Raw genomic sequence first — 12,207 nt, 5'->3', positions numbered from 1 at the left:
TACCTCTGCCTAGCGAGGTTTTCCCTGCTGGGTCTTGCTCCAGACAGCAGGGGTCTCCACAGCCCAGCAAGTACCCCCACTACGTCACAGACCCCTCAGGAAGCAGGACTGTAAAGCTGCTCCCTGCCTTCTCTGCAAGAGTCTCTTGAGAACAGGGGATTGGGGCAGAGTGTGCCATGTCATTCCTTTCCCCCGGCAGAGCCTGCAGAGGTGTTTGCGAACCAGGAGAAGGTGCAGAGGGAGGTCCAGGCCGTGCTGACAGAGAGCGCCACCCTCCGCTGTGAGGTGGCCCAGGCCAAAACAGACGTGAAGTGGTACAAGGACGGGAAACTGATCACCTCCAGCAAGAAATTCAAAGTGCAGTCAGAGGGCAAGTCCCGGCGTCTGGTCGTGGAGCAGGTGGAGAAGAAGGACGCTGGAGAATACACCTGTGAGGCTGCAGGCCAGAAATTGAGCTTCAGAGTTATCATCACAGGTAAGAGAGAGAAGTGCTCTCGTTGGCATTCACTGTTGTGACCTGCCATTTTGTATTTCTCCTGCAAATATTTTGCATTAAATTAAACGACAGAATTTTATTTGCTGTTTCATTCCGAAGAGTTGAAGTGAAGACAGAGGGGCCCACGTCTCTCGTTAGGGTAAATCCCCGGTGCTCCCTTGCCCTCTGTCTGGCAATGCAGATGTACACCAGCGGAGGGGCTGGCCCTGTGAGGGAATTGAAATGAGTTTGGTGTCATCTCCTGAACGGACACCAAAGTAAAACAAAGACAGTACGCAGGTGGGAGACCCTCTTATTGGGGGTGGCTTCTTACCAAGGAGCAAGTTCAAAGCTGAGTTTACATGCGGATTTGCTCTGAGGTTGGGAGAGGTCCGGCAGAGGTGGGATACATGCAGCGAAAGCTGCCTCAGGTGCAGAACTGTCAGCTTCTCCCTTCCCCTTTCTCCTTCTCCGTTCTCTGGATGACACCGCATCCGGGAGGGAGTTTAAGCCCTGTCATTCATTATCTTGGCAGAGGGTGAGGAGGTGTTTGCGAACCAGGAGAAGGTGCAAAGGGAGGTCAAGGCCGTGCTGACAGAGAGCGCCACCCTCCGCTGCGAGGTGGCCCAGGCCAAAACAGACGTGAAGTGGTACAAGGACGGGAAACTGATCACCTCCAGCAAGAAATTCAAAGTGGAGTCTGAGGGCAGGTCCCGGCGTCTGGTCGTGGAGCAGGTTGAGAAGAAGGATGCTGGAGAATACACCTGTGAGGCTACAGGCCAGAAACTGGCCTTCAAGCTTTCTATCACAGGTGAGAGTCTGCCTGCTTTCTACTCATGGGCTGATCTGCTGCCCTTTGTGATTAAAGCCCCCCAGAGTTCAATGAATCTCTGGAGCTGCAGGCACCTTGGCTCTGTGTCCAGGAGGCTCTGGAGAGATTCCAGAATCGTTGCAGCAGGCGAGTGTGTGGCAGCAGCAGCAGAACATTTTCCAGGCGAGGTTGGGATTCGGAACATCTGCATGGCATCCCCCCGAGCCTCCCTGGCTTCTCCTTAATGCCACTGCAGTGCTCACTCTGCAGTGAGCCACTGCAGTTCCAGGCGGGGGAACGTGGAGATTCTCGGGGTGGCTGGTGGCTGAAGCAGATGCCACACAAACTCAGTGGCTAAGGGTGACATATCAGGCAAAGAAGGGGAGACGAGCAGCTCAATGACCCCTCAGGAAGCAGGACTGTCAGCTGCTCCCTGCCTTCTCCGCAAGTGTCTCTTGAGAGCAGGGGATCGGGGCAGAGTTTGCCATGTCATTCCTTTCCCCCGGCAGAGCCTGCAGAGGTGTTTGCGAACCAGGAGAAGGTGCAGAGGGAGGTCAAGGCCGTGCTGACAGAGAGCGCCGCCCTCATCTGCGAAGTGGCCCAGGCCAAAACAGACGTGAAGTGGTACAAGGACGGGAAACTGATCACCTCCAGCAAGAAATTCAAAGTGGAGTCTGAGGGCAAGTCCCGGCATCTGGTCGTGGAGCAGGTGGAGAAGAAGGACAGTGGAGAATACACCTGTGAGGCTGCAGGCCAGAAATTGAGCTTCAGAGTTATCATCACAGGTAAGAGAGAGAAGTGCTCTCGTTGGTATTCACTGTTGTGACCTGCCATTTTGTATTTCTCCTGCAAATATTTTGCATTAAATTAAACGACAGAATTTTATTTGCTGTTTCATTCCGAAGAGTTGAAGTGAAGACAGAGGGGCCCACGTCTCTCGTTAGGGTAAATCCCCGGTGCTCCCTTGCCCTCTGTCTGGCAATGCAGATGTACACCAGCGGAGGGGCTGGCCCTGTGAGGGAATTGAAATGAGTTTGGTGTCATCTCCTGAACGGACACCAAAGTAAAACAAAGACAGTACGCAGGTGGGAGACCCTCTTATTGGGGGTGGCTTCTTACCAAGGAGCAAGTTCAAAGCTGAGTTTACATGCGGATTTGCTCTGAGGTTGGGAGAGGTCCGGCAGAGGTGGGATACATGCAGCGAAAGCTGCCTCAGGTGCAGAACTGTCAGCTTCTCCCTTCCCCTTTCTCCTTCTCCATTCTCTGGATGACACCGCATCCGGGAGGGAGTCTAAGCCCTGTCATTCATTATCTTGGCAGAGGGTGAGGAGGTGTTTGCGAACCAGGAGAAGGTGCAAAGGGAGGTCAAGGCCGTGCTGACAGAGAGCGCCACCCTCCGCTGCGAGGTGGCCCAGGCCAAAACAGACGTGAAGTGGTACAAGGACGGGAAACTGATCACCTCCAGCAAGAAATTCAAAGTGGAGTCTGAGGGCAGGTCCCGGCGTCTGGTCGTGGAGCAGGTTGAGAAGAAGGATGCTGGAGAATACACCTGTGAGACTGCAGGCCAGAAACTGGCCTTCAAGCTTTCTGTCACAGGTGAGAGTCTGCCTGCTTTCTACTCATGGGCTGATCTGCTGCCCTTTGTGGTTAAAGCCCCCCAGAGTTCAATGAATCTCTGGAGCTGCAGGCACCTTGGCTCTGTGTGCAGGAGGCTCTGGAGAGATTCCAGAATCGTTGCAGTGGGCAAGTGTGTGGCAGCAGCAGCAGAACATTTTCCAGGCGAGGTTGGGATTCAGAACATCTGCATGGCATCCCCCCGAGCCTGCTTGGCTTCTCCTTAATGCCACTGCAGTGCTCACTCTGCAGTGAGCCACTGCAGTTCCAGGCGGGGGAACGTGGAGATTCTCGGGGTGGCTGGTGGCTGAAGCAGATGCCACACAAACTCAGTGGCTAAGGGTGACATATCAGGCAAAGAAGGGGAGACGAGCAGCTCAATGACCCCTCAGGAAGCAGGACTGTCAGCTGCTCCCTGCCTTCTCCGCAAGTGTCTCTTGAGAGCAGGGGATCGGGGCAGAGTTTGCCATGTCATTCCTTTCCCCCGGCAGAGCCTGCAGAGGTGTTTGCGAACCAGGAGAAGGTGCAGAGGGAGGTCAAGGCCGTGCTGACAGAGAGCGCCGCCCTCATCTGCGAAGTGGCCCAGGCCACAACTGACGTGAAGTGGTACAAGGACGGGAAACTGATCACCTCCAGCAAGAAATTCAAAGTGGAGTCAGAGGGCAAGTCCCGGCATCTGGTCGTGGAGCAGGTGGAGAAGAAGGATGCTGGAGAATACACCTGTGAGGCTACAGGCCAGAAACTGGCCTTCAAGCTTTCTGTCACAGGTGAGAGTCTGCCTGCTTTCTACTCATGGGCTGATCTGCTGCCCTTTGTGATTAAAGCCCCCCAGAGTTCAATGAATCTCTGGAGCTGCCGGCACCTTGGCTCTGTCCTCGGGGCCTCTGGAGAGATTTTGGGCACTGTCACAGATATATGAAGTAAGCAGGTAAAATGGGGCGGGGCCTGAATCTTCGTAGCGGGCAGGTGTGTGGCAGCTGCAGCAGAACATTTTGCAGATGAGGTTGGGTTCTGGAACGTTCGCATGGCGCCCCGCCGGGCCTGCCTGGCTTCTCCTTAATGCCACTGCAGCGCTCACAGGGGGGTGCTCACTCTGCAGTCCCAGGTGGGGGAATGTGGGGATTCGGGGTGGCTGGTGGCTTAAGCAGATGCCACACAAGCTCGTTTGCTCCAGTTGCATTGTCAGTCAGGTCCCTCGCCAGTGTAAATCCGCAGTGCTCTCTTGACCTCTGTCTGGGGAGGTACGTGTGTACCAGCAGAGGGGCTGGCTCTTGGGGGGAATTGAAATGAGTTTGGTGTATTTTGTGAATGGACACGAAGTCAGAAAAGGCACAGCAGACAGCGGGAGGCCCAGTTATTAACCATGGGGTGTGAATTTGCTTTCACTCATACCGATTTACACCATTGTAATTCCACTGCTTTCAGAGGAATTCCTCTTGCTGGGCAGGCACATGTGGGAAAGAAATCAGGCCCGCATTTTACGAAAACCTCAGAATTCATGTGCTTGGATTTTGAGATCATCCAACAATACAGACAGTGTCAGGTTGGGAAGATATAACGTCCTATTCATTCAGAAGTGCCATTAGCACAGGGGCGGTTAAGAGTCAGTCTGACCGATTCAGCACATTGACAAGTGCAGCTGTATTCCCAAATGAGATGCACATGTGTTCATTAATGTACATTAGCACTGCCCACATCGTCGTGCTCAGGGATCAAACCTACGACCTCTTCAGTAAAGTGAATGAGCCTCCTCTGCTTGCACTAAAAGGCACGTCTGTCCTAGCCAAGGCTGTAGTCACTAATCGATCGCTAGAGGGGGACAGAGTGCCACTCCAAGCAGGCAGGGGTCACACGTGGAAGGCCCCGTATTTCTTCCGGAGCCTTGCATTTCTTCTGGATGCTAGAGCATCGAACAGCCCGATCGGTGGCAAAACCATTGTATCTGGGGCTGGAATTTAACAAATGGGCCCATTTCACAGTTACAATGAAGTGGGGCACAGCTCAGTAATAAACTTTGCATTGTGTGGGGAATACTTTATGTATCTCTAACAGCACATTCAGTTTCTAAACTGCTTCTCCCCTCTTGGCAGAGCCCGAAGAGATATTTGCAAACCAGGCAAAGGTGCAGAGGGAGGTGAAGGCCATGCTAACAGAGACCGCCACCCTTTCCTGCGAAGTGGCCCAAGCCAAGACTGACGTGAAGTGGTACAAGGACGGGAAATTGGTCACCTCCAGCAAGAAACTCAAGGTGGAGTCTGAGGGCAGGTCCCGGTGCCTGGTCGTGGAGCAGGTGGAGAAGAAGGATGCTGGAGAATACACCTGTGAGGCTGCAGGCCAGAAGCTGAGTTTCAAGATTATCGTCACCGGTGAGAGAGACTCTTATTTTTATTTGCTATTGCATTGTCCACTCTTCCAGCACCATTTGTATGTGAGAGATGGGGTGTTAATTATGCAAAAGAGTCCTCTTGCACTCATCTGTCGCGGTGCACAACTGGGTCTACAGGGTGTGTGTAATTTCAAGCTCTCTGTGGTCCCACTGTCTCAAAGTCATTTAAGTGCCTCAGTAGCTTTGTGGACGAGGGGATCTTAGTAAAATGTAAATTCCATGAGGTTCAGAGTTTGGGGAGCTCCTCTGAATGAATGTACTAGGTTTTATTTGGGTCTCTTTCTTCTACTTATTCATGTTAAAATCTCACAAAAACATTTCTGGTGCTCCTGCTTTTGGCCAGATCAGCAACAGAGTGAGGACAGACCATGTCTTTGCGCTCTGGCGTATAGTGACCTAGAAGGCTTTTTCCTCCAGAAAAGGAATGTTCTTCCTAACATGTGGTGTAGTGTGCATCAAATGACTCAAGACATGGGGCACTCAGGAAATATGAATTGAGAAAAATCTTCCTTACCTGTCTTCTGTTAATGATGGCCAAAGCTGGGGGAGTTAACTTTTTAAAATGGTTTCCCCCCATCCCAGAGCCTGAAGTTGTGTTTGCAAACAAAGAGAAGGTGCAGAGGGAGGTGAAGGCCGTACTGACAGAGAGCGCCACCCTCAGCTGTGAGGTGGCCCAGGCCACGACTGATGTGAAGTGGTACAAGGACGGGAAACTGGTCACCTCCAGCAAGAAACTCAAGGTGGAGTCTGAGGGCAGGTCCCGGCGCTTGGTCGTGGAGCAGGTGGAGAAGAAAGATGCTGGAGAATATACCTGTGAGGCCGCAGGCCAGAAACTGAGCTTCAAGGTTATCGTCACCGGTGAGAGAGACACTTATTTTCATTTGCTGTTTTATTGTCCACTCTTCCAGGATCATTTCTTTGTGAATGAGGGGATGTTAAATATTGGGGGGAGGGAAGGAAGTCCTCTCTCACTCATCTATTGCAGTGTGCAACTAGGTCTTCTGGGTGTGCAACTGGTGTCTAATTTCAAGCCCATTGGTGGTCTTACTGCCTGCAGTGGAATTGCTCTTCTGCCTTAAAGTCATGCATGTGCCCCAATAGCTTTGTGGACAGGGAGTCTTAGGAAAATGAAAATTCCATGAGGTTTGGAGTTTGGGTAACTCAAAAGCTCTCCGGAGTGTACACGGATATATTTGAGTCTCTTTCTGCTCTTGGTTCATGTTATAACCTCAGAAAAACAGGCTCTCTCACAACATTTCCAAGATAAAACCAAATGAACCTTGATTGTTCAAAGCTGTGTGTAGCTTTCTTGAAAAGGTCGGTAAATCTTAGTGAACCTTTGGATGATTCTGGGCTGAATTTCAGGATTATCACAAAACCAGAAGCTTGAGTTTTGGCCCAAGAGCCATTGAAGTCCATGGAAAGAATGCCATGAACTTTAGTGGACTATGGATCAGGTTCAGGTATGCGGTTTGAGGTTTCCTTTGGTCTTTTGACAGAGCTAGGATGCCCAGTCTATTGCAACTGCCAGGTTGGATCAGACCAACGGTCCATCTAGTCCAGGATCTGGTCTCTTGCACCGGACAGTATGAAGTGCATCACAGGGATGTGCAAAGCAGGCCAAAGTGTGCAATTATGGAATAGCCTGTCCATTGGGAAAATCCCTTCTTGACCCCAGTTTGCTATAAGTTGGCTTGTACATGAAGCATGAGAGTTCACGGCTTTTTCAAACTTCTTGTTTTAAATTCCAGCCTCCTGCTGGGATTGGATCCTGACTGCTCGATTACTTTTCTTGCTTTACTCTAGAGATGATATGAAATAGGAAAACCTGTCTCTGGATCCTCGTTAAGGTGCAGCCTTTCACCAGATTCAAGGGAGTTTGAAGATGGAATTGGAATGACATGACATTTTAGAGTCTGATCTAAAATTCCACTAAATTCAGTCAGATTTGGATCCAGTGTCCTGGTTCCAAGACCTATTGTTCTTTGGATTGTTGCTTTCCTGCCACTGTGGCAGAATTTAAATAGTTAAGGAGAGATCTGTGATGGGTTTTATGTTTGTATATTTTGCCAGGATGGATAATTCGTCCCCCAAGCAGTTCTGGCTAAGGGTTGAATCTGGCATTTAAAAGATCCAAGCTCAATGTTCTGCCCAGTGTTTCTATTAAATAAGCTACAAGAAGGTGGTCCAGGACAAGATAGTCCCTCTCCCACCTTGTCTCTAGGTCAGACCTAGGTTTGTCTTAAAACAGCCTCTGTCATTAATGGGGAAGCTGAAACCCCTTGCCTCAAAAAAAAAAAAAAAAAAAGGTTTGTTTCGTGACTTTCCCCCTCTCCTCCTATTTGCAGAGCCCGCAGAGGTGTTTACAAACCAGGAGAAGGTACAGAAGGAGGTGAAGGCCGTGCTGACGGAGAGCGCCACCCTCAGCTGCGAGGTGGCCCAGGCCAAGACTGACGTGAAGTGGTACAAAGATGGGAAATTGATCACCCCCAGCAAGAAACTCAAAGTGGAGGCGGAGGGCAAATCCCGGCGCCTGATTGTAGAGCAGGTGGAGAAGAAGGATGCTGGCGAGTACACCTGTGAAGCCGCAGGCCAGAAACTGACCTTCAGGCTTCTTGTCACAGGTGAGAGAGGCTGATTTATCTCTTATTTTCCATATTGGAAAACTGAAGCAGGGGGAAGCTAAGTGACTTCCCTAAGGTTGTGCAGGGAGTCAGTGGCAGAGCCAGGGATAGAATTCATTTGTGTCTGGCTCATACTCCTGCACTTGTGTCACCACACTATGCTGTCTCCCTGAGAAGGCTGCGGGCCCCACATGGGCCTTTTGGTTTCTATCCTGGAAGAGAAAGTGAAGCGGCTCCAGAGGCAGCTGGATCATGGGGGATGGGAAGAACTAGGAAAGCTAAACCACATAGATCAGAAGAGGGGGGGAACTGTAAGGCTGAGGATGTGGATGGAGAGGGCGAGGGAGCAGGGGCAAAGAGTGGGTTGAAAAGGAAGAGAAAGAGATGAGCATGTCCCAGAAAAAGTCATTCCCTCCAGAGGAATTAGGGATCGATTTGCTCAGGACAGAAGAGGGCCCGAGCAGCCGCCAGAGAGAGCGATGAGGCATTGGGACTTGGGGATTCATGGCCAGGTTTCTGTATGATGTAGAGGGAAGGAGCCAAGTTGGATGCTTTCTCCCAGGTGCAATGCTGCCGGGTAGTCGGGCACAGGCCTGTCTGGAGAATGTCCAGGGATTGCCACTTGGAACATCAGTGTGGAGCCTGATGCCGTGTGTCTGGCAAAGGAGAGTTTGGTCAAATCAAGTAGCCATGAGGGAATGTGAGACAACAACCGTAGTCAGGCCTCCGCTTTCTAGAAATGGCCCTTCCAGGTGGAACAACAAAGTCCGGCGGCCTCTCCCAGCTAGGATAAGGTGTCGGAATTACATTGACAGACACCAGGGTGAAATCCTGGCTCCATTGCAGGATTGACTTCAGTGGGGGCACATATTCCTCCCGCTGTCTCCAGTTTGGCTTAGGATACATTTAAAGGAAGTAAATAAACTGTGCAGGAGTTTAGGCATTCGACTAGTCCTGGGCCGTGTCCAGACTCAGGGGTTTTTTCGGGAAAAGTAGCCTTTTCCCGAAAAAACTTCCCCCGCGTCCAGACTCAAGCCGCATTCTTTCGAAATTATTTCGAAAGAACGCGGCTTTTCTTTCGATGGCGGTAAACCTCGTTTCACGAGGAAGAACGCCTTCCTTCGAAAGTTCCTCTTTCGAAGGAAGGCGTCCTTCAATGTAAAGAGGCCGTTTTCGAAAGAGAGCATCCAGACTCGCTGGGTGCTCTCTTTCGAAAAAGCAGATTTCTCTTTCGAAAGATCCGCCTGCAGTCTAGACGCGATCTTTCGAAAGAGGCTCTTTCGAAAGATGCTTTCGAAAGAGCCTCTTTCGAAAGAAGCCTGCAGTCTAGACATAGCCCTGGAGATGGCCTGGCGTAATTCTGGAAAAGTAACTGAGGGGGGTGGTTTATGTTCATTAGCAATCCTAGAAGCCAAACCCTGGATCAGAACGTCTGTGACATTTTGGAAGTTGAAACATGGAACCCGGAATTTGGGCTGAGATTTATTTTTCCTTGAGTCCACCTTTATTTTGGGTTGCAAGATAAACAACGTCGCTCCTCTTGTTTCTGTGAGGTAGTGTGCAGCTTCGGACAGCACACAAGTGTAATCCAGAAGCACTGAGACCACTGGAGCATGCAAAGCCTCCTCCCGTCCTGCCAGGAGCACATGGCACTTTGAAGCGCTGTGTGCTGTTCGCAGGGTGGGGGGGAGAGCGGAGGAGGCTTTGTGCTCTCCTGTCCCCAGGTCAATCAGGGCCTGAGAGCAAGGGAGCTGTGTGAAGCTTCTAACTCCCTGCCCCGGCCCTGCGAGGAGCTTGCAGCACTTCAAAGTGCCACGTGCTCCTTGCCGGGCAGAAGGAGGCTTCGCGCCCTCCCCCATCCCCAGGCCCTGATTGGCCTGGGTGTGGGGGAACATGCCAAGCCTCTTCCACAGCGTCAGTACCTAGTGGCAAGGGGGGCAAAGGGGCTCCCCCACCCCCAGATTCATTATGGTCTGGGGGGTAGCCCCACCCCCTTCCCGTTTAGGCCCCGCCCCTTCCGGGGTGGCCCGCAGGCAAAAATTATTGCCCATTCCTGCTGTAGAGGCCCATGCCTTTAACCCTTCGTCCACTTGGAACCGTTAGTCCCGGGTTCAATCCCACCTGCTGATAATCCAAATCCATCAGGTTTACACAAGCAACCAATGGGTGGTATGCAGTGAAGTTCTGATGGACAAATGTAACGGATGTGTTCATTTCTTCCCTTGCGGATATTAGAAACACATGGTAATTAGAGATGGAAAAACCCTTAGGAGGTTTACAGGATCTGTCGAAAAAGGCTTTCTTTCTCGACAGATCCCCCTCTAGACTGCTGCTTTTTTTGCCGACAAAGTGCTGAGTCGGCAAAACGTGGTGGCCATTTTTATGCAAATTAGGCACGGGATATTTAAATCCCTGCCTCATTTGCAATGTCAACCTGCTTAATCTGCATCCTTCTGCCAACAGAGGGATGCAGTCTAGACATACTTTGGGTCCATACTCCAGTGCTAGGGAAGGATGGTTCTTCATAACATTTGGTGTGGTCTAGTTTAAATGATTCAAGACATGGGGCCCTCAGGAAATACAAATTGAGAAAAATCTTCCTAACCTGTCTTCTATTAATGATGGCCAAAGCTGGGGGAGTTAACTTTTTAAAATGGTTTCCCCCGATCTCAGAATCTGAAGTTGTGTTTGCAAACAAAGAGAAGGTGCAGAGGGAGGTGAAGGCCGTACTGACGGAGAGCGCCACCCTCTCCTGCGAAGTGGCCCAGGCCACAACTGACGTGAAGTGGTACAAGGACGGGAAACTGATCACCTCCAGCAAGAAACTCAAGGTGGAGTCTGAGGGCAGGTCCCGGCGTCTGGTCGTGGAGCAGGTAGAGAAGAAGGATGCTGGAGAATACACCTGTGAGGCCGCAGGCCAGAAACTGAGCTTCAAGATTATCGTCGCCGGTGAGAGAGACACTTATTTTTATTTGCTCTTTTATTTTCCACTCTTCAGGGAGAATTTCTTTATGAGAGCTGGGCTGTTAATGTGCCATATATGGTCCTGTGGCACTCATCTGTTGCAGTGTGCCGCTAGGCCTGCGGTGTAATTTCAAATTCATCTGCGGACCCAGTACCTGCAGGGGGTTTGCCCCTCTGCCTTAAAGTCATGCATGTGCCGGAGAAGCTTTGTGGACTGGTGGATCTTGGCAAATTGTAAATTCCATGAGGGCTGGTGTTTGGGTAGCTCAGAAGCTCCTCTGAATGTGCATGGCTTTATCTGAGTCTCTTTCTGCTATTTATTCATGTTAAAATCTCCCCAAAACAGTATCTCAGAACATTCCTGGTGCTTCCTACTTTCGGCCAGGTCAGTAATACAGTGAGAATAGGCCGTCTCTTTGTGCTCTGGTAATTTTCAATCTATTTGCTGTCTGTATCCAAAAGTGAAAAGTTAAGTGTAATTAAAAATAGCCAAAAGTGGACAGAAAAGGTTGTGTTGGTGTTTGGGTTCTTTTTATTTCTCTGAACTGATTTACCTAGCACTAGATTCTGCCACCATAGTTGCCAGACTTGTCAAATGTTTTTTGTGCATTGTAGGAGTGTATTAGATTTTATCCTAATTTCTTGTGTCTCATCTATAGTCTGGAGTATAATTAGGGTATGTCTAGACTACATTGTTTTTTCAAAAAAACTTCACCTGCATACACACTGCAATCGCATTCTTTTGAAATTAAATCGAAAGAATGCAGGGTTTTTTTTGACATTGGTAATCCTCAAATTATGAGGAAGAACGCCTTTTTCGAAAGAGCTCTTTTGAAAAAAGGCATCTGTGGATGCAGAACAGGGACATTTTTCGAAAGAAGAGGCAATTGAAAAAAGCACAGGTATGCTGGTGGCTATTCTGTGAATAGCAATCAGGGCTTTCTTTCAAGAGAGCATCTATGCAGTCTGGATGCACTCTTTCGAAAAATCAGATGGCTTTTTCGATCCAGTTTTGAGGTGTGCACGCTCTCTTTCGAAAGAAGCTGTCAGTGACTTGGAATTGTCCTAGGAGTACATCAGGGCCCATTTGGGTCATTATCTTGTGTTTATAGTATCCCACTCTTTTGCCATAAAAATGATTGTGACGTTGTTTCAGTTTTCTGACTTTGACGCTGGGTTAAGTAGGAAGTGCATATGGAGGGTTTGAGATCACAAACCATTTATTTATTTTAGACAAGGATTCTTTGGTGATTAGTGAAGGTGGGAGGGAGAAATTATGGCAGATTATCAATATGAGACAGAGAGACAGAAATTAGCCAAGAATCTTTGAATC

At 49.9% G+C, this 12,207-nt stretch overlaps 1 protein-coding gene across 40 annotated transcripts in view; it reads left to right on the top strand.

Annotated features, from left to right (window-relative positions):
- OBSCN (obscurin, cytoskeletal calmodulin and titin-interacting RhoGEF) overlaps positions 1 to 12,207 on the top strand; it is a 316,457-nt gene that overhangs the window by 54,419 nt on the left and 249,831 nt on the right. For 37 of the 40 annotated variants that reach the window (XM_075922903.1, XM_075922936.1, XM_075922935.1 and 34 more), the window contains 9 exons: positions 200 to 475; positions 1,011 to 1,286; positions 1,796 to 2,071; positions 2,607 to 2,882; positions 3,392 to 3,667; positions 4,991 to 5,266; positions 5,869 to 6,144; positions 7,635 to 7,910; positions 10,584 to 10,859. In XM_075922903.1, the coding sequence (XP_075779018.1) occupies positions 200 to 475; positions 1,011 to 1,286; positions 1,796 to 2,071; positions 2,607 to 2,882; positions 3,392 to 3,667; positions 4,991 to 5,266; positions 5,869 to 6,144; positions 7,635 to 7,910; positions 10,584 to 10,859 (2,484 nt within the window). The remainder of the gene's footprint in view (positions 1 to 199; positions 476 to 1,010; positions 1,287 to 1,795; positions 2,072 to 2,606; positions 2,883 to 3,391; positions 3,668 to 4,990; positions 5,267 to 5,868; positions 6,145 to 7,634; positions 7,911 to 10,583; positions 10,860 to 12,207) is intronic. The other 3 variants (XM_075922914.1, XM_075922938.1, XM_075922913.1) reach the window with 2 other exon arrangements.

The sequence above is a fragment of the Pelodiscus sinensis genome, chromosome 2 (assembly GCF_049634645.1).
Source record: "Pelodiscus sinensis isolate JC-2024 chromosome 2, ASM4963464v1, whole genome shotgun sequence".
Lineage (NCBI taxonomy): Eukaryota > Metazoa > Chordata > Testudines > Trionychidae > Pelodiscus > Pelodiscus sinensis.
Note: the sequence above shows the minus strand (reverse complement) of the source record. Positions and strands in the feature narration are given on the sequence as shown.